At 39.2% G+C, this 20,580-nt stretch overlaps 1 protein-coding gene across 1 annotated transcript in view; it reads left to right on the top strand.

Moving 5' to 3' along the window:
- CPSF3 (cleavage and polyadenylation specific factor 3) overlaps positions 1-18,534 on the top strand; it is a 42,034-nt gene extending 23,500 nt beyond the window's left edge. The window contains exons 12-18 of the mRNA XM_079941485.1: positions 5,460-5,568; positions 6,725-6,823; positions 8,335-8,429; positions 10,022-10,109; positions 13,920-13,989; positions 16,034-16,130; positions 17,908-18,534. Coding sequence (XP_079797611.1) covers positions 5,460-5,568; positions 6,725-6,823; positions 8,335-8,429; positions 10,022-10,109; positions 13,920-13,989; positions 16,034-16,130; positions 17,908-18,009 — 660 coding nt within the window. The 3' untranslated portion in view covers positions 18,010-18,534. The remainder of the gene's footprint in view (positions 1-5,459; positions 5,569-6,724; positions 6,824-8,334; positions 8,430-10,021; positions 10,110-13,919; positions 13,990-16,033; positions 16,131-17,907) is intronic.
- Positions 18,535-20,580: the final 2,046 nt, after the last annotated feature.

Genomic DNA, 20,580 nt, shown 5'->3' with positions numbered 1-20,580 from the left:
TTTTCTCAGGGTACATGCCCAGTAGTGGGATTGCTGGGTCATATGGTAGTTCTATTTGTAGTTTTTTAAGGAACCTCCATACTGTTCTCCATAGTGGCTATATCAATTTACATTCCCACCAACAGTGCAGGAGGGTTCCCTTTTCTCTGCACCCTCTCCAGCATTTATTGTTTGGAGATTTTTTGATGATGGCCATTCTGACCGGTGTGAGGTGATACCTCATTGTGGTTTTGATTTGCATTTCTCTAATGATTAGGATGTTGAGCATCTTTTTTTTTTTTAACATCTTTATTGGGGTATAATTGCTTTACAATGGTGTGTTAGTTTCTGCTTTATAACAAAGTGAATCAGTTATACATATACATATGTTCCCATATCTCTTCCCTCTTGCATCTCCCTCCCTCCCACCCTCCCTATCCCACCCCTCCAGGCGGTCACAAAGCACCGAGCTGATCTCCCTGTGCTGAGCTGATCTCCCTGTGCTATGCGGCTGCTTCCCACTAGCTATCTACCTTACGTTTGGTAGTGTATATATGTCCATGCCTCTCTCTCGCTTTGTCACAACTCACCCTTCCCCCTCCCCATATCCTCAAGTCCGTTCTCTAGTAGGTCTGTGTCGTTATTCCTGTCTTACTCCTAGGTTCTTCGTGACATTTTTTTTTTCTTAAATTCCATATATATGTGTTAGCATACAGTATTTGTCTTTCTCTTTCTGACTTACTTCACTCTGTATGACAGACTCTAGGTCTATCCACCTCATTACAGATAGCTTGATTTCGTTTCCTTTTATGGCTGAATAATATTCCATTGTATATATGTGCCACATCTTCTTTATCCATTCATCCGATGATGGGCACTTAGGTTGTTTCCGTCTCTGGGCTATTGTAAATAGAGCTGCAATGAACATTTTGGTACATGACTCTTTGAATTATGGTTTTCTCAGGGTATATGCCCAGTAGTGGGATTGCTGGGTCATATGGTAGTTCTATTTGTAGTTTTTTAAGGAACCTCCATACTGTTCTCCATAGTGGCTGTACCAATTCACATTCCCACCAGCAGTGCAGGAGGGTTCCCTTTTCTCCACACCCTCTCCAGCATTTATTGTTTCTATATTTTTTGATGATGGCCATTCTGACTGGTGTGAGATGATATCTCATTGTAGTTTTGATTTGCATATCTCTAATGATTAATGATGTTGAGCATTCTTTCATGTGTTTGTTGGCAGTCTGTATATCTTCTTTGGAGAAATGTCTATTTAGGTCTTCTGCCCATTTTTGGATTGGGTTGTTTGTTTTTGTGATATTGAGCTGCATGAAGTGCTTGTATATTTTGGAGATTAATCCTTTGTCAGTTGCTTCATTTGCAGATATTTTTCCCATTCTGAGGGTTGTCTTTTCATCTTGTTTATGGTTTCCTTTGCTGTGCAAAAGCTTTTAAGTTTCATTAGGTCCCATTTGTTTATTTTTGTTTTTGTTTCCCTTACTCTAGGAGGTAGGTCAAAAAGGATCTTGCTATGATTTATGTCATAGAGTGTTCTGCCTATGTTTTTCTCTAAGAGTTTTAAAGACCACTTTAGGTCTTTAATCCATTTTGAATTTATTTTTGTGTGTGGAGTTAGGGTGTGTTCTAATTTCATTCTTTTACATGTAGCTGCCCATTTTTCCCAGCACCACTTATTGAAGAGACTGTCTTTTCTCCGTTGTATATTCTTGCCTCCTTTGTCAAAGATAAGGCAACCATATGTGCGTGGGTTTATCTCTGGGCTTTCTATCCTGTTCCATTGATCTATATTTCTGTTTTTGTGCCAGTACCGTGCTGTCTTGATTACTGTAGCTTTGTTGTATAGTCTGAAGTCAGGGAGCCTGATTCCTCCAGCTCCATTTTTCTTTCTTAAGATTGCTTTGGCTATTTGGGGTCTTTTGTGTTTCCATACAAATTGTAAAATTTCTTGTTCTAGTTCTGTGAAAAATGCCATTGGTAATTTGATAGGGATTGCATTGATTGAACCTGTAGATTGCTTTGGGTAATATAGTCATTTTCACAATATTGATTCTTCCAATCCAGGAGCATGGTATATCTCTCCATCTGTTTATGTTCTCTTTGATTTCTTTCATCAGTGTTTTATAGTTTTCTGAGTACAGGTCTTTTGCGTCCTTAGGTAGCTTTATTCCCAGGTATTTTATTCTTTCTGTTGTGATGGTAAATGGGATTGTTTCCTTTTCTCTTTATGATCTTTTGTTGTTAGTGTATAGGAATGCAAGAGATTTCTGTGCATTAATTTTGTATCCTGCCACCTTACCAAATTCCTTGATTAGTTCTAGTAGTTTTCTGGTGATATCTTTAGGATTTTATATGTATAATATTGTGTCTTCGGCAAACAGTGACAGTTTTACTTCTTCTTTTCCAATTTGGATTCCTTTTATTTCTTTTTCTTCTCTAATTGCTGTGGCTAGGACAATACTATGTTGAATAATAGTGGTGAGAGTGGACATCCTTGTCTTGTTCCTGATCTAGAGGAAATGTTTTCAGTTTTTCACCATTGAGAATGATATTTGCGTGAGTTTGTCATATATGACTTATTATGTTGAGGTAGGTTCCCTGTTTGCCCACTTTCTGGAGATTTTTTACCATAAATGGGTGTTGAATTTTATCAAAAGCTTTTTCTGCATCTGTTGAGATGATCATATGGTTTTTCTCCTTCAATTTGTTAATATGGTGTATCACAGTGATTGTTTTGCATATATTGAAGAATCCTTGCATCCCTGGGATAAATCCCACTTGATCATGGTGTATGATGCTTTTAGTGTGTTGTTGGATTCTATTTGCTAGTATTTTGTTGAGGATTTTTGTGTCTATGTTCATCAGTGATATTGGCCTGTAATTTTCTTTTTTTGTGATATGTTTGTCTGGTTTTGGTACCAGGGTGATAGTGGCCTCTCAGAATGAGTTTGGGAGTGTTCCTCCCTCCACAATTTTTTGGAAGAGTTTGAGAAGGATAGGTATTAACTCTTGTCTAAATGTTTGATAGAATTCGCCTGTGAAGCCATCTGGTCCTGCACTTTTTTTTGTTGGAAGATTTTAAATTACAGCTTCAATTTCATTACCTGTGACTGGTCTATTTATATTTTCTAATTCTTCCTGGCTCAATCCTGGAAGGTTGTACTTTTCCAAGAATTTGTCTATTTCTTCCAGGTTGTCCATTTTATTGGCCTATAGTTGCTTGTAGTAGTCTCTTATGATCTTTTATATTTCTGCAGTGTCAGTTGTAATCTCTCCTTTTTCATTTCTAATTTTATTGATTTGCATCCTCTCCCTATTTTTCTTTTTTTTTAAAATATATTTTTTATTTATTTATGTATTTATTTTTGCCTGTGTTGGGTCTTCGTTTCTGTGCGAGAGCTTTCTCCAGTTGCCGCGAGCGGGGGCCACTCTTCATCGCGGTGCGCAGGCCTCTCACTATCACGGCCTCTCTTGTTGCGGAGCACAGGCTCCAGACGCGCAGGCTCAGTAGTTGTGGCTCACGGGCCCAGTTGCTCCGCGGCATGTGGGATCTTCCCAGACCAGGGCTCGAACCCGTGTCCCCTGCATTGGCAGGCAGATTCTCAACCACTGCACCACCAGGGAAGCCCTCCCTATTTTTCTTGATGAGTCTAGCTAAAGGTTTATCATTTTGTTTATGAAAGAACCAGCTATTAGTTTTATTGATCTTGGCTATTGTTTTCTTTGTTTCTATTTAATTTATTTTTGCTCTGATCTTTATGATTTCTTTCCTTCTTCTAACTTTGGGTTTTCTGTGTCTAGTTTCTTTAGGTGTAAGGTTAGATTGTTTATTTGAGATTTTTCTTGTTTCTTGAAGTGAGCCTGAATTGCTATGAACTTCCCTCTTAGAACTTCTTTTGCTGTAAAAAAAATTTTTTTGACTCTAGAACTGAAAACACACTTTAGGTATATGTGTCATTTTTATATTTAACTTTATACAGGCATAGAGAAACTGTTGTCAATATCTGTTTCCCCAAATGTAGCTTTGTATTAGAGTGTTGTTCTGTTATTTTAGCCATATTTTTATTTAAAATCATTAGCTGTAGTTATTTTTTTTCCACAAGTGTAATAACCTTGCTTCGGGAGAAGTCAGATTTATTAAGGCAGCCATCCTCAGGCATGTAAAACAGAAACTAAGAAGGAGGTAAAGAAATCAGATCCACAAAAACTATCAAAAAACCCATGCAGTTTACCATCGAGAATTGTCAGGCCAGCAGTTGTGTGCGTGGTAAGAAATCAGCATGTTGGGAACTAGCACACAGCTGAATAAACAAAGAAACCGAGGCTGGCAGCAGAGCCAGAAGAACCACTCAGTCTTGTTCTCCAAGGTACTTGGTTCTCCCGGCAGACCCCTCATCAGCATCTGGGATGTCACTGCACTGAAATCAGCCTCCTTAAGTCACCAGCATTTAAGGAGAAAAAAACGCTGACAAACCATGTGAAACAGAGCTAGGTCCCATTATAGTTACAAGAGCAAATGTTACCACTGCCTCACCGCCATCTGCCCTTAACTGATGAAAGGTAAACAAATACGAAATATAAGGTCTTTGTCCCCTTTGAGTTCATTTCTTTGTAGCTGAGAAAAGTTATATTTAAGAATGTTGGATTTCATGTTTGTAAGGGTTTTGTTTGTTTGTTTGGTGTTATTGTTAGTTTCTGAACAGTCAGTCAGTGCTCTCTTCTCTTAAAAAATGCTCCCCCTCAGTTGCATGAGCTCATCCATACCTGTCTTTACAGACCTTTCTATTCAGAGATGCTGCTGCTTTTTGGATCTGGCATGGCCTTGCATCTTTGTATTTTGGGGCTCCTCCAGGTACAGGGTTGAGAGCCAGCCTGAGGGAGCCACGCACGTCTGGCCCTCGGTTGCTGTCCTTCCCACCATGCTGTCTCTGTTGAGAGATTTTTTTGTTTTGTTTTGTTTTGTTTTTGCGGTATGCGGGCCTCTCACTGTTGGGGCCTCTCCCGCCACGGAGCACAGACTCCGGACGCGCAAGCTCAGCGGCCATCTCACGGGCCCAGCCGCTCCGTGGCATGTGGGATCTTCCCGGACTGGGACACGAACCCGTGTCCCCTGCATCGGCAGGCGGACTCTCAACCACTGCGCCACCAGGGAAGCCCTGTTGAAAGCTTTTTTAAGCCCCAGCACCCAGTAGGTTTACTTGGTTGCTGAACTGATTGGAACTGACGGAACCTAACCATTCTTGCCAGGTCTGCCCCCGTGAGTCTTGCCTTTGGTCTCTTGGTAACCTTGTTACTGCCCTGGTCGTAGAGGTATATAACATTTTATATTTTTCATGTTCAGATTCATGGGTTGTTTTCATGGTTCAAATGGTCATGATTGAGTCCCTGAATAATTAATTTCATTTTACAAGATTCTGTTCTCTTCAAATTGTTTTGGTTTTTTTTTTTCTTTTTAATAGGTCATGGGCTTTTTAGCAGACAAAAAACCAGAACAGGGCCAGCGGGTCTCAGGAATACTTGTTAAAAGAAACTTTAATTATCACATACTTTCTCCTTGTGACCTCTCTAGTAAGTATACTATTAAATGTCAAATGTAATTTGATTTTAGCATTTAAAGAAAATCTTCAAAAACTTCTCTTACCCTGTGGCCAAATCTTAAGTAACAGCCAAATAACGAAGTATAAATAGTTGAAACTTAATAATCTAGTTATAGCTTCATTTGAAAAAAAATCTTCCTTGAACTATTACAATATTTAAATAACATTTTCTTAATTGGAAACATAAGTTCCCCTGTAAGACAGATTGACTACTGCCTTCTGAAGCCTGTCTTCTACCTTTCTCCGTGGAATACTGCTACTTTTATTTCCTGAAGTAATTGTGGACTCCCCACACAGGCTTTTTTGGTTTTTATGACCTGTAGTGTTAAGTTGCTTGCTGAGCCTGTGTTTTATGCACGTGTAAATGCTAAGCTGTCATTACTTTTGCAGTAACTACGATATTATCTTCAAGTAAATAACTGTGCTCAATTTTATTTATATGGCACTAATAAATTAAAAGTGCTTTATCAAGGAATAAGAAATAGCAGCAGTGTTTAGGTGTTCAACTGTGAGATAAGCCAACTGTCAGCTTTCAGACTATCACACAGTAGAATATAACTTGTTCCATTAACAGTTGTCGAGGTCTTACTGTATGCCAGGCATTGTGCTAAGTGCTGGAGGACTAGAGAGGTACTAAGAAGCACAGTCCCAGCCCTTGAGAAACTGTCTGTTGAGAGAAACCATCCTGTGAAGAGCTAATCACAGTATTGACCCGGGACATACAGAAGTGCAAGATAACATGTAAGGAGAGAATGGGCCTAGAAGGGTTGGGAAAAGCATTGCATACCAGGTAGCTCTCTTGCCAGGTGGTGAAGGTTAGCTAACCAGAAGAGATGGCAGAGGACAGCTGGCTTACTGGCTTGGAGATGTTAGGGACCAGATGTGTCTTGGAGAATGAGAGTGCCTTCTTATGGCTGAAGTACAAGCTAACTGTTGGCCAGGGTGGGCGGGGGGGGAGGAGTGTAGGATGGGAACCAACTGTGGAGCACTTTGTTAGCTTGACAAGCATGTTCTCACATACTTTCCTTTTACTTCTCTTCTCTTGACTCCTGGTATGTGTTTGCAAATTGTATTTTGTGAGACTAGTGTTGTTTCCTAAAGTATATTTATTCTAATTTCCTCTCCAGATTATACTGACTTGGCCATGAGCACTGTAAAGCAGACCCAAGCCATTCCATATACTGGTCCTTTTAATTTGCTTTATTACCAGCTACAGAAATTGACAGGTGTGTATATTTATTGACATTCACTTAACTGTTTTCTAGTTTTGAGTAAGATAATTATATATCTAGGAAAGGATGTTAATTTTGGTATTTGTGTCAGAATTGCACAAATTTTCTTTGTACTTTACTTGGTCATGTTATTACCACCTCCAGGTGAAAATTTTGAATATACACTGATAAACAATTTGTAAATCTCATAATACCTCTTATTATGATCCACTTAAAATTCTAAAATTGTCAGTAGTCTTTGCTTCTTGTGTTTAAAATCTACTTTAACTACTATACCTAGAATTTATCATAATTTCTTTTCTTTGTTCAGTGAAAATAATTTTTCTGGTTCCATCAGTACAAACCCTTACAGCACGTTATATAAGAGTGCATGACCACTGGCCAAAGGCCAGTAAAAAGTAAACCTATTCTGTTTCTATATTAGACCATTTTGAATTAGAGATTTTTGTGTATTAACATCATGAGAGGTGAAGAGTTAAGTTAAAAGGCGTGGGCTCTCTCTGATAAGCAAGAACACTTCAGATCACAAAGTTACGCTTTCTATGAATATGCTGTTTGTAATTCATACAGTGAAGTACTGCCATAAAATAAAACAGTAGAATGTATCTTTTTTTACTTCAGAACCCCATGTTAGAATTATAGGTTATAACACAGGAAGTTAATAAAATACATCTGAATTAATCCTTAACTAAGAAGTTACTACTGGGAAGACCAGAAAAGCCCTGTCTTAGACAACGGAATTTCCTTGTAGAACCTTTAAACTTATGAAGACAGATGGTAGAAGTGATGTAGTTGATGAGGTTCGTGTTAAATTTTAAGATGCTAGTCACTAAATCCCTTGTACAAACATAGGTGTTTGACAGTCACCAAAGTTTGCAACTGATAAGATGTTTAATGTCCAAGGTAAATCCTATCTAGTTATATGAATATTTATAATACATGTTGAGATCTTTTAGTTGCTATAAGCAATTAATATAAAACTTCGCTACTTGGGCTTCCCTGGTGGCGCAGTGGTTGAGAGTACACCTGCCGATGCAGGGGACATGGGTTCGTGCCCCGGTCCGGGAAGATCCCACATGCCGCGGAGCCTGCGCGTCTGTAGCCTGTGCTCCGCAACGGGAGAGGCCACAACAGAGAGAGGCCCACGTACCGCAAAAAAAAAAAAACTTTGCTACTTAAAATCTGCCTATACACAAGTTATTAAATTTTTTTCATTGTGTATCACCTTATTTCAGCTGTCTCTATAAACAAATGAATAATTATACTCTAGAAGATTATTTTAAAAATTTTTTTATGCTGGCTTTCTCAAAAAATTTTTATTTATATACAATTTTGAAAGGTTACTTTCCATTTACAGTTATCACAAAATATTGGCTGTATTCCCTGTGTTGTACACTACATCCTTGAGCCTGTCTTACACCCAGTAGTCTGTACCTCCCACCCCCCACCCTTATATTGCCACCCCCAAAAAAACTTATATACATCTTACAACTTCTTTTTTTCAGGTGATGTAGAAGAATTAGAAATTCAAGAAAAACCTGCTTTGAAAGTGTTCAAAAATATTACTGTAATACAGGAACCAGGAATGGTGGTATTAGAAGTAAGATCATTTACCTAAACAAGAAGGGGAAAAAAGTTTTGAGTTCACATGTAAATGTAGAGAAAATTGGGTTCTTCCCAGTCAGGAAAAAAATTGTTGGAAAATATATATGTGTATATTTTTCTTTCTAAGATCAACATTAAATATAACATAACTAAGCATTTTCTATATAGTTACAGTAGCATGGAAACTAATAATAAATTAAGACAATATTTAGTATGTGAAATGAGCAGAGGTCTCTCATCTGAGTGAGTCTTAACAGATTTTGTGGTACCACAGGTGTCTTCCGTTATATCAAAAGGTCTTAAAATTATCAAGATAAAAATATAATTCTGTTACTTTAAAGCAAACAAACTTGTCATGCAACACTTCTTAAGAGAGTGGAATTCTGAAGATTCAAATAAGCAACATTAAAATGACCCAAATCCACAAAGGCTAGAAATCATTAATTTAGGTAAATGTGGTTGCCACTGTTAGAATTTTAAATCCATACTGGTACAATTTAGAACCCAGACACCAAATGACTTTGATGGTTGATTTTAACAGATTAGCATCCCTTAAGTTTAAAGAAGGACTTTCAAAGTGAATCCTGGAACTGAGTGATACAGGGAGATACTTTGTTGCTCTGCCTCAAGGTTGAATGTAAATTTCCCAGCTATATGGTCAACTATTCTGTCATACATATTATTTTTTAAAACAGAAAAAGATCTGTCAGCTCTGGTTCCACTGCAGTTCACTGATTTAAGTCTGAATTTGATTTATAAGGCTAAAGGTAACTGGAGAAATTATCAAGAGGAATAGTTATCTATAACATGAAGTTACATACAATAATATATAAAGTGTTATCTGAGAAAGGGGAAAGGTTGTTAGAGACATTAGTTTGGTTCTTGCTACCAAATAGTATTAGAGAATGCATTTTTTATTCCCTAGAATTAACAGATCAAAGAAGATCTTAGAGGAAGTTTTTCAGGTGACTCGTGTTGCTCGTAAAAGTACTCTTTGGAGAGAGAATTAAAAGAAGGGGGTTACTCATTCCTGAAGTAATTCATCTGGTCTCACCCTAACCTGGTGGACATGGAAAACTTTCTTAGAGCAGCAGGCACATGGCACAGTGTCAGGGGATCTTAGGCTTTATGTGAGAAACAAAAGTAAAACTTTAAAAATATTACTGTCTGTGCTACTAAAATATAGTGACTAGGAATTTGAGTTTGAGTCACAGAACCAGCAATTAATTACTGCTTATGTTATCTTGCGTAAGTTACTTTTGAGTCAGTTTACTCCTTTATGATGAAGATGTGAGAGTTAAATGAGATAATGCATATAAGACACTTGCCACAAAGGACATGCTCCATACATTTTAGTGTTGTTTAAAAAAAAAAAATTAGAGAATTCCAGCATTACTAATTAATTTCAATAAACAAAGGGTTTACTGAAATTAATTAGTAATGCTAATCAATTTGAGAAAACAGTTGATTTCAGTGAAATGCTAGAAGCAATAATCCCACACGTATAGTCTGTGGATGGGTGGTAGTGATTGCAGTTTTGGGGGTTGGCTGGGTTGTACCTCCCTAATTCTGCCTCTTGCTTTTCAGTGGCTGGCAAACCCTTCCAATGATATGTATGCAGATACAGTAACAACCGTGATATTAGAAGTCCAGTCAAACCCGAAAATAAGGAAAGGTACAGAATTACTTCATTTTTATCACTTCTTTCATTTCTCCCATGGTTCTTTGACATAAAAAGCAGAAAACAAGAGTCCTAAAGAACTTAAAATATCCTGATTTTTTCATCCCTGTAACTTTTAAGATATGATACATGCATAACAATGTGTATTACTAATATTTTACTCTTTGTCCTGAGTCTTCGTTCATGCTATAAAAACGTGGCTGCAGTTAACACGAAGATAAGAATCTCTTAGTAACGGTCCTCTTAGAAACAATTTAATCAGAAATTCCAAAATATTGCTGAATTGAGCCAGAATGTCTAATAGGAAAATATGCTGCTATATTTGTGTTGAATAAAACTTGTTGAATAGAATGGAATTTCCACATGGGACAATTTTGCAGTAACTTTCTTCCCTTTTCTAAGAAGCAATTTTCAATCAAAGAAAACACCAATGAAAATATTTTTGTGTCATTTCTTTATAGTTTGATTTTGTTTTATACATAATTCAGTGTAACACATTACGGTGCACATATACGGTAGCCCTTTGTGTTCCTGTGGGAAGAAGCCACCCTTGAAGTATTCCAGGAAGCCTCACATGGCAACAGGTCTCTGATAGAATATTTTTGTTTCTTAAAATTTTTTTTATAAGTAAGCAAATAGTTAGTTCTTTGATTTCAGGAGAAAGAAAGCTTGGGTAACCACTTCATAATCCATCTGCTTGTAATTGGTCACATCTATAACATGAAACTAATAAATGCCTAGACAAATCTAAATTATTCATCTAAGTTACTGGTAAGTTTTTGAATTTGAATAATAGTCATTGTAAAATTACAATTTGGACACTATTTGATCATTTTAGTTGAATTAATTCGTGGGTAATGGATGCCCCTGTGTGCCTGTAACATGAGAGATGGAGCTGTGCATTCATACCAGCCACAGAAGAACGCCACACCTTGGATTCCCACATGATGTTCAGTCTCACAGTCTTCGCCCGGGGGCACAAGTACATTCATGCCAGAACAGTTTTAAAGGCAGTGGTCGGTTTTCTGTTATTATTTTACATTTTTCATATCTTAGTTGGTAAAAATATAAAAATGGGGGGGCTAGATGGGAAAGAGGACCTTTTACCAAGGTCATAACTAATTCGTGGTGCAAAGTTAGGAGCAGCGAAGTGGGGGACAGGATTAAGTGCAGAGACCAGGAGTGAGAGATCAAGGCTGGAGCACATGAGCCGGCCCACCTCCCCACGCTGACACCCAGCTCTCCAAGAGCATGGCCCCTTCGCTTCGTAGCATGGCCTCGGTCACTTGGAATCGAACGCTTCTGAACTGAATTGTGTTTTAACCTCCAAGGTTGCTTTCTGTTCATTAAATTCTGATAACTCTTTTGTAAAATGAAGTCAGATATTTATACTTTACTGAAAAATGAAATCTCTATGCAAAAATGACACTTTTCCAAGGCCAGTTAGGATGTTGTGTGGTCTTCGGGGATGTTAAGTACCTGAGCTCCTCTAAGCCCATTTCCGCACTGGGTGGCAGAAGAGGGGACCCAGCGCGTGTTGGTGTGAGATTGTCAGCTATGTTGTCAGGATGTCATCTGCTGTTCCAATGAAGACTCCACCTAATGATTGTGCTGAAAAACCGAAAAGGTGCTGTGGTTTAACAGATAATCACCAAATATTTAATGTCTGTTGTACAGGAAGGAATACATGAGCTATCGTTGCTTGGTTTGACTTTATCTTGGGTATTTCTCTTAGCGCTCTGGTCCAAAGTGAAAATACACCTTTACTCTGATCTGCATTAGTGGAACTAAAAATAATCATCCTGCTATTAGTGATCCATCTTAAACTAATTATAAAAACATTTGTTCAGTTAAGCCTCTGGGCATTTCGGAAGAGGTTCATTGCTGAGAAGTCAGAACAGGCATTTTCCATGAGTGACTGTAAAAGCTAACTGGCTGCCTCATATTGCCTGGTTTCTCCCCACTTTGTGGCGTATCGAGAGTGGGATTTTATACTCTTCTGGGTAATGAGGTGCTTCCTTCTTTTCTTTTTTTTTTTTTTTTTTTTTTTTGCGGTACGCGGGCCTCTCACTGTTGTGGCCTCTCCCGTTGCGGAGCACAGGCTCCGGACGCGCAGGCTCGGCGGCCATGGCTCATGGGCCCAGCCACTCCGCGGCATGTGGGACCTTCCCGGACCGGGGCACAAACGAACCCGTGTCCCCTGCATCGGCAGGCGGACTCTCTACCACTGCGCCACCAGGGAAGCCCTGGAGAATTTCTTTTAATAGACAATTTCATAGCTTAGATGTTTGCTTTTTAATAATGTGTTTTATGAGATTGTTTTTACATGTCAGCTAAGTGCTTAATACTTAACAGAATTGATTATAATTAAAGTATAAAAGTTTTATTATATAGTTTTCTTGGCTGGCATTTAGTTACTTGTATATTCAATTAAAACCGATGAATTTAAAATTAAAGTGACTATGGTCTGAACTATAGAACAATTTAGGAGAAATGACAACTTGGCTCTTTTCCACATAGAGTAGATTCATCACAGTCAACTTGAGAACATACACATTACTCCAAAAAGTAACTTTGTGTATCTTTTAGCTATAATTCCCCACACTCCCCACTCTCCCCAACTCAAGGCAACCACTAACCTACTTCTGTCTCTCTGGATTTACCTCTTCTGGACATTTCATATAAATGGAATCCTACAAAAGGTAGTCTTTTGCGTCTGGTTTCTTTGACTTAGCATAATGTTTTCAAGGTTCATCCATGTCTTTCATAAACAACCTCTCCTGGCCATGTGTTGTGATCTTATTGACACTCTAAGGTTAAAACCTGAAACTATGACGTTTGAATTTACTAATGAACAGCCGGTGAGCTTTTCATGCCCGGGGGATTGTAAAAATATAGAATTGTGTGGCTGAATTCAACTGCATAAACAACAAGCATAAAGACTTTAAAAAAAAAAAAAAGTTAATCCATGTCATAGCATGAATCAGTACTTCATTCCTTTTTATGGCCAAATAATCTCCCATTGTGTAGATATAGCACATTTGGTTTATCCATTCATTTGATGATGAACATTTGGATTGTTTCTACTGTTTGGCTATTGTGAATAATCTTGCTATAAACCTTCATGTACAAGTTTCTGTACAGACATGTTTTCATTTCTCTTGGGTCTATGGAGTAAAATTATTGGGTCGTATGTTAACTCACTGTTTAACTTTTTGAGAAACTACCAGTTAATTCACTGTTTTGTTGCTGGTGATGAACTGGGAGGTACTTAGTGATATTCCCCAGGCAATATTGAAACTTCAGATCAAGTATGGCTCATCTTCCTGAACTGTCAGATTACTTTGTTTTAGGGGAAAAGCTAAGTAATCTAACTGGCAAGTTATTTTAAATATTTTATTAAAACTACTGTAAGTGCATTATATGTAGTAGAATTGCTAAATTTACTTAATATTTTAGATAAAACAAAAACTTCAGAGGTCTCTGAGGATGGATGTGCTCCTAGACCTCTTGGAGTTCTAATTTCACTTACTTCTGCTCATAAATATGGAAAAGACGGAGAAACATTGGAAATAAATTTTTAAATAATCTTAAATGCACTTGTGGTTCCTTAACAAAAACATGAAATAAAGTGATGAAAATATCAATTTGCCTCAGCAGGTAGATGCTCTGTATACATTTGTCACTTGAAGGATTTGACAATTAACCACTTTGGTTTCTCAGCAGCTACATTCTAATTATTGATTTGGAAATTATTCTAAACAGGAATTTGGAAATTGAACCCTCTGTTGCTTTTCTCCCCAGGTGCAGTACAGAAGGTTTCTAAAAAATTAGAAATGCACGTTTATAGCAAGAGGTTGGAGATCATGCTCCAGTAAGTGTTGCATACGTTACCGCTCAACAGGGTGCCGGGGGTGGGGTCAGACAAGGTCACTTAACTGGTCTGGGTGCCTCTGCTTCTATCAGTGAAGCAGTTTGAACCACTTCCTTCTAGCTACACACTCTAGCCAGTTCTGAGAGCATGTGACCTGCTTGGTCAGCCACTTCCCTGTGAAATACGTTTCACTTAATATAGAGCCTCAGGATGCTTTCCCGTGGCTGGAGTAGCTGAATAAAGCACTGTTACCAAGGACATGTGCTAAAATCTTAACCTAGTGTTACTATACCTTTAAGAATTATTATACGTACTTACTTCCCCTTAAATGTGAATTCCACGTTAAGAATGTTTTTTTAGACTCTTCCCAGTAAATCTGTAAACTATGAATTACCTTTAAACTCATTTTTCTTACATGCCAAATATTAGGTCTTTCCCCTTTCCTCCAGTACTTGTTAAGCCTGATTTCAGAATGGTTTTTTCCAAATAAAATAATCATATAAAACTGTTTCTTGGGACTTCCCTGGTGGCACAGTGGTTAAGAATACGCCTGCCAATGCAGGGGACATGGGTTCGAGCCCTGGTCCGGGAAGATTCCCCTTGCCGAGGAGCAACTAAGCCCATGTGCCACAACTATTGAAGCCCAGGCGCCTAGAGCCCGTGCTCTTCAACAAGAGAAGCCACTGCAATGAGAAGCCCGTGCGCCGCAATGAAGAGTAGCCCCTGCTCGCCGCAACTAGAGAAAGCCCGCATGCAGCAACGAAGACCCAACGCAGCCAAAAACAAATGATAAATAAATTTATTTTTTTAAAAAACTTTCTTAGTGGACAACTACAACTTAAGCTTATGTATTGTACCCCAAAAAGGAAAAATAAAAAGATTGAATTGAGTTTTATAATTTCAGCATCTAGCACAGTGCCTTGAACATATAGCAGATCTCTCAAATACTTGTTGAATAAATGCTTCCATTTTTAAATTTTTTATTTTTTATTTATTTTTGGCTGCATTGGGTCTTTGTTGCTGCATGCAGGCTTTTCTCTAGTTGCAGCAAGTGGGGGCTACTCTTCGTTGCAGCATGCAGGCTTCTCTTTGTGGTGGCTTCTCTTGTTGTGGAGCACGGGCTCTAGGCGTGTGTGCCTCAGTAGTTGTGGCGTGCGGGCTCTAGGGCACAGGCTCAGTAGTTGTGGCTCGTGGGCTCTAGAGCACAGGCTCAATAATTGTGGTGCACGGGCTTAGTTGCTCCGCGGCATGTGGGATCTTCCCAGACCAGGGTTTGAACCCGTGTCCCCTGCATTGGCAGAAGGATTCTTTTTTTTTTTTTTTTGGCAGGTGGATTCTGAATCACTGCACCACCAGGGAAGTCCCAGTGCTTCTGTTTTGAAATTGAAAGTTACTTAACTAGACGTTTTGAGGTGCTCTGCATGTTTGGAGATTTTTATGTTAACACTTCTGTTCCTTCCTTTCCTCAAAATTCCACACTGATAATCTTTTAAAGCAGCCATTTCGTGGCTTTTAAAAAATGAATGCTAGGCTTTAAATGGTGACTTTGCCTACAGAAGCCGTCACACATCTTCAGAAGTGTTCTTGGTGTTGTCATTTTGATTTTAAAAAGCATCCCTGTCATACAAACTAAAAAGCAGGCACCGGTGCAGGAGCGCTGATTTCCATTGCTGGTAAAAAGGCAGCGGGTTCTGTGTTGGTTGGTTTCCAACCCTGTGGCTATAGCAGTCCCAGGTCTGGGTGAAAAGGGCTCCTTACCAAAATTAATATAGGTTAAGATAATGTATATAAAGTGCCTAGTGCAATGCCTGCTGAATGGAGCATTCTTAATGAACTATAGCTGTGTATTTCACCTGTATTATAAAATGAACAAAGTATGTGAAAATAAATAATTAAGAAGTACATCTCAGGGGTAGATACAGTCAGTATTCTACTTCAGAACTAGGGCCTATCTTCAATATTATTTCTCCCCAAATATATAAAATTGTACTTTATATATTTGTAAAGCATTTTCCACTAATACTGCATCTTTGTTTATCTTAAGGGACATATTTGGAGAAGACTGTGTTAGTGTAAAAGATGGTTCTATCCTTAGCGTCACAGTGGACGGAAAAACTGCTAACATAAACTTGGAGACACGGGTATGTAGCTGTTCATTCCTACATTTTAAGACACTTGGGAGATAAAGTGAAAGCAAAAATAATCTATTTTGCAGTTTACTTTTGCATTTTGGCGTTTTCTTCCAGTTTTCTTCCTACTTTTTTTTAATAGATTGTGTTTACGCTATCATATGTCAGGCTTTACATCTTTTATTTCTCTGTCATAAGCGTTTTTCCACTTGCTACATAGTACACATTTCCCTTGTCTTTATTACTCCACTGTTTTCCGTTTTCATAATGGAAAGCCTTAATCCACCTCAGCATTTCTCTACTTTGGCATCCAGTTGATTCCAGACTTTCAGAGAAGCTGCTCTTCTGTTTGCAGCAAGATGCAAGTGGCTTTTCCAAACAATAGAACTTGAGAGCGTGAGGCCCACGCCCACCACACCAGCAGACCTTTCATAATTATTTCACAAGCATAAATGAATAAGTATCATCTTCCTTGCTGGGTTGTTTTTGAAGATTACAGCAGTTCATCTACTAAACAAGTAACATGTTTGGGGTTTCTTCTATATAGTCTTTTGAGAAAACACTAGGTTTATTTTACCTCCATAGAAAAATAAGCTAAGAACATAAACAAGTAATTCACTAGAGAAGACATAGAGAGAGCCAGTAAACACGTGAAACAAATGTTCAGATCAGATCCACTAATAATTAAAGGAAATACAAATTGAAAGTATGAAATATCACTGTTTTGAGCTTATACTGGGCACAGATTAAAAACAGTGATATGACCCAGTGATGGTGAAAGAAGAGGGAAACAGTTATTTTCCAGTGCCACATAGGACAGGGAGAAGGTTGTACGTTAGGTGGTGTGTTCTTTCTGCAGGGCGGTTTGGTGATCTGCATCAAAAGCCTTCAAAAAGTAAATACCTTTATCCACAATTCCACTTGCAGGATTTAACAAAGAAAATAATTAGGCAAGTGAGCAAATATATATATATACAAGGATGTTTATCTTAGTATTGATTAGCAAAACTGCAAGAGACCTAAATTTCCAAGAGTAGGATCTAATAAAATAACTGAATAAATAATGTGTATGGTGTACCCTTATACATGGAATACTATCTATACAGCCACTAGAAACGATTTATTCAGGTGCAGAGTTGTCCACCTATACATTATTGAGTGGGGAGGAGTTACAAGATAGTCAATGTGCTGAATTATCCCATTTTTGTTTTGAAGAAATACACATGTATAGCCAGAAGTCTAGAAGGTTATGCACTGAAATGTTAACAGTGATTGATCATTAGGTCATAGAATTAAGGGTATTTTTTTTTCTTTCCTAAATTTTTACATGAGGGATATTTACTGTGTGATAAAAATTGTTTTAAACAGCATAGTGTTTTGTAGTTGAGGAGTAACTGGAAGATGATTAGTGAATCTAAGCCAAATTTAATACCAAATGTTGATTAGATGACCACATCCATTGCTTGCTAAGTAATTTGTGTTGCACAGACTAGATTCCTTGGAGTATTATTTACTAGATCCAAACATGGGCTTTGAAGTAAACATAGTTCACTTGACTTTCCCTTTATTCTTTTTTTTTCCAAAGTTAATCTCTAACAAAGTCATCATGCTCTCGGGAATGTCTCTGCATCCAGGTGCAGACCCACAGGTGTGCAGTGATTCTGGCTCTTAATAATCAACGCCCCCCACCCCTATGGGAAACGATTGTTCTTAAAGAGCATTAGTTTATCTTCCATATAATAATTCTAGACACTTCCATTGAAAGGCATGTCTGTGCTCTCGTTTTTAGACTGTAGAATGTGAAGAAGGAAGTGAAGATGATGAGTCCCTCCGAGAAATGGTGGAACTGGCAGCCCAGAGACTATATGAGGCCCTCACGCCAGTTCACTAATAACCTTATGTCTCTGTAGATGTTAAATTTTTTGTAATGCTTGACTCTACTTCTGTTACTTAAAATAAAATACATTAATTTCTCTGGGGTAGCCTGTTTACTTCTGATGGCAAACGGCCTCTATTGCAGCACCTATTTGAATACTGCTGAATTACCAACTCATTGTCCATTATTCTAGCACTGCTAAATAAACTGCCGTTACTGATTCTGCTTCTGGGGTTGTATGCAGCTCCCACTGAAACCTTTAAGATCTGCTCATAGCAGCTGAAACAGAATGTATTATTGTCCGTTTTCAGGAAGGAAATGAGTGATGGTTTGAATTTTCGTATCCATTTTCTGAATTTGAATTAATAATTACATATTATCACTTAAAGTTTTAAGCCCTTTTTCTATTTCTCCCCTCCCATTATTCTTGACAAATTCCTTAATTTATATGTCTGTAAAATTGGGACTTTTGAGATTCAATAATATTTTCTTTGTATGTATACATTCAATTCAGAGATATTCAAAATATAATTTTTATGACTCAGGTTCAAGGGTTCGTCATGTGTGTTGAATCGTTTCCTGTATAACTTAATCATTAATCCATTTTCTTCCAAGTACGAGCAGTTCAGACTTGGAAGCAGCTGGACACAGGATTGTCGGGTGCCGGGTGCTGGGGGAGCAGGTCGACTGCCCAGGGCGGCTTTGGCCTCTACTTCAGTGAAAGGTCTGGCTGCTCCCTCAGCAGAGGGGGTGGGAACAAGCATGGGAAGGGGCAGCTAAAGAGCTGTTACCCTCACTGTCAAGCTAAAGCCATCGGTCAGCCACAGTCACTAATTTGCACTGACATTGCTTAGTCCTTCCCTGTGCTTTGCTGACACACTTCGGTGCCTGAATCTGAATTTTTACTTGAAACCAAATACATTTATTTCTGTAAGATACCCTACTTTGTCTTTGGCCCAAACCAAAGGCCTAAGGGTCACCTTTTATAAGTGTCATATAAGTGTGTTATGATAGATGTTAAAACATTTTTAAGTTACAAAAAAAACTACACACTTGTGATATCTTTACCACGCAGGTTATACACAGCAAAAGTGGCAAGCCCTTTCTGCTAGCCCCTCTCCCTGAGGTAGCTGATTTCAGTTAAGGATTCTAAATCGCTCTTGAATCTGTCCTCGTCTCATCTCCACTGTGGCTCGGAGTCCAAGTCATCTTTTCCCCTCTGGTTCCTGCCCCAGCCTCCCTCCCTCCTCTCCCTATAGCTGATTCCTAAAGTAACAGATCTGCTGAAAGCCTCCCTGCTGAAAATCCTTCAGGGCTTCTTTACTGTGATTAATTAGGATGAAATCCAAACACCTTAACTTGGCCTAACAGGGGTTCTCTACCCTGGCTGCATATTGGAATCACCTGGGGAGCATTAAAAATGTACTGATGCCCACCACCTACCATCAGAAGTGTTGTTAGTTGGTCTAGAGTGGTGGTCCTTTATCAGCACATTCTTAAAGCTCCCAGTTGATTCTAGCTGAAGCCAGGGAAATCCAGCCTGAAGACGGGGTCCCGCTCTGTATCGCCCTACCTGCCTCTCCAGCTCCAGCCACTCTCCCCCCCAACACCCTACGTCGAAGCCACGGAAACGGCAGCTATTCTAACACACACTGCTCCCCTTCTGGTTTTCACCTTAAGCTCAGTTGTTTCAGGACACCCTTCTGGCTCGATTTTATCACAGCTGTCACACTTCATTAAAGTGCTTGAGCAAACCTGCGCCAGGCTCTTCTGTCTTCTCTCTAAGCACCCCCCCCCCCCACCTTGGGTCCTGTCCTTGGCCCCTTCAGCCCAGTTGTAGCAAGAATCTCGCCGAGTCGGTTTAGCAAAAATTCCTCCCTCTTGGTCTGATCCCCCTGGGTAGCTGCTCAAATTCCGCATCCTGATGTCACCCTGCCCTGCCTTCAGGAGGAACTCTGTCAGGGCAGTTTAGCAAAGATTTACCCCGCCTCTTAGTACTTTTACATTCACCTGACCCCTCACCCTGCTCCTTGGCTATAAATCCCTTTTCTTTCTTGTATTTAGGGTTTAGCCTAATCTCCCCTACTGCCAAAGCCCACCATCGTTGTCCTTCCTGGATAGTCGGCCTTACTGTCTTTAGCACACGTCGTCAGTTTCTCTTTGAGGTCAAAACGCTGGACAAATGCTTGCCTAATTTTACTTAACAAGAGAGGGCTGCGTGATGAACGAGCCCCTTGGAAGTGCTTGCGACTCGCTCAAACTGAACCCACCTTCGCGGGGTGGGTGATGCTGGATCTGGTGGCAGCGCCAAATCGCTCTCCTTTCGGGGTTGGTTTCCGCCTGGGGGACTGACAGGCGACAATGGCCAGAGGGCAGGTAGGCTCCCCGAGGGCAGGGTAGCCACGCGCGCCCTGCATCTAACGACTCGGATAAGTGAACAAAAAGCGAATGCATGCAGGGGGCCAAGCTTTTGTAAACGGACAAAAATGAGCTTTCCAAGAAGCAACAGCTATCGCACGTCTTAAAAGTGACCGGTTGGTCGCCGAAGGAGCCCTGCTACTGGAGCCCCTACGGAGCGACCCGGGA

This window comes from Stenella coeruleoalba (assembly GCF_951394435.1).
Source record: "Stenella coeruleoalba genome assembly, chromosome: 13".
NCBI lineage: Eukaryota > Metazoa > Chordata > Mammalia > Artiodactyla > Delphinidae > Stenella > Stenella coeruleoalba.
Note: the sequence above shows the minus strand (reverse complement) of the source record. Positions and strands in the feature narration are given on the sequence as shown.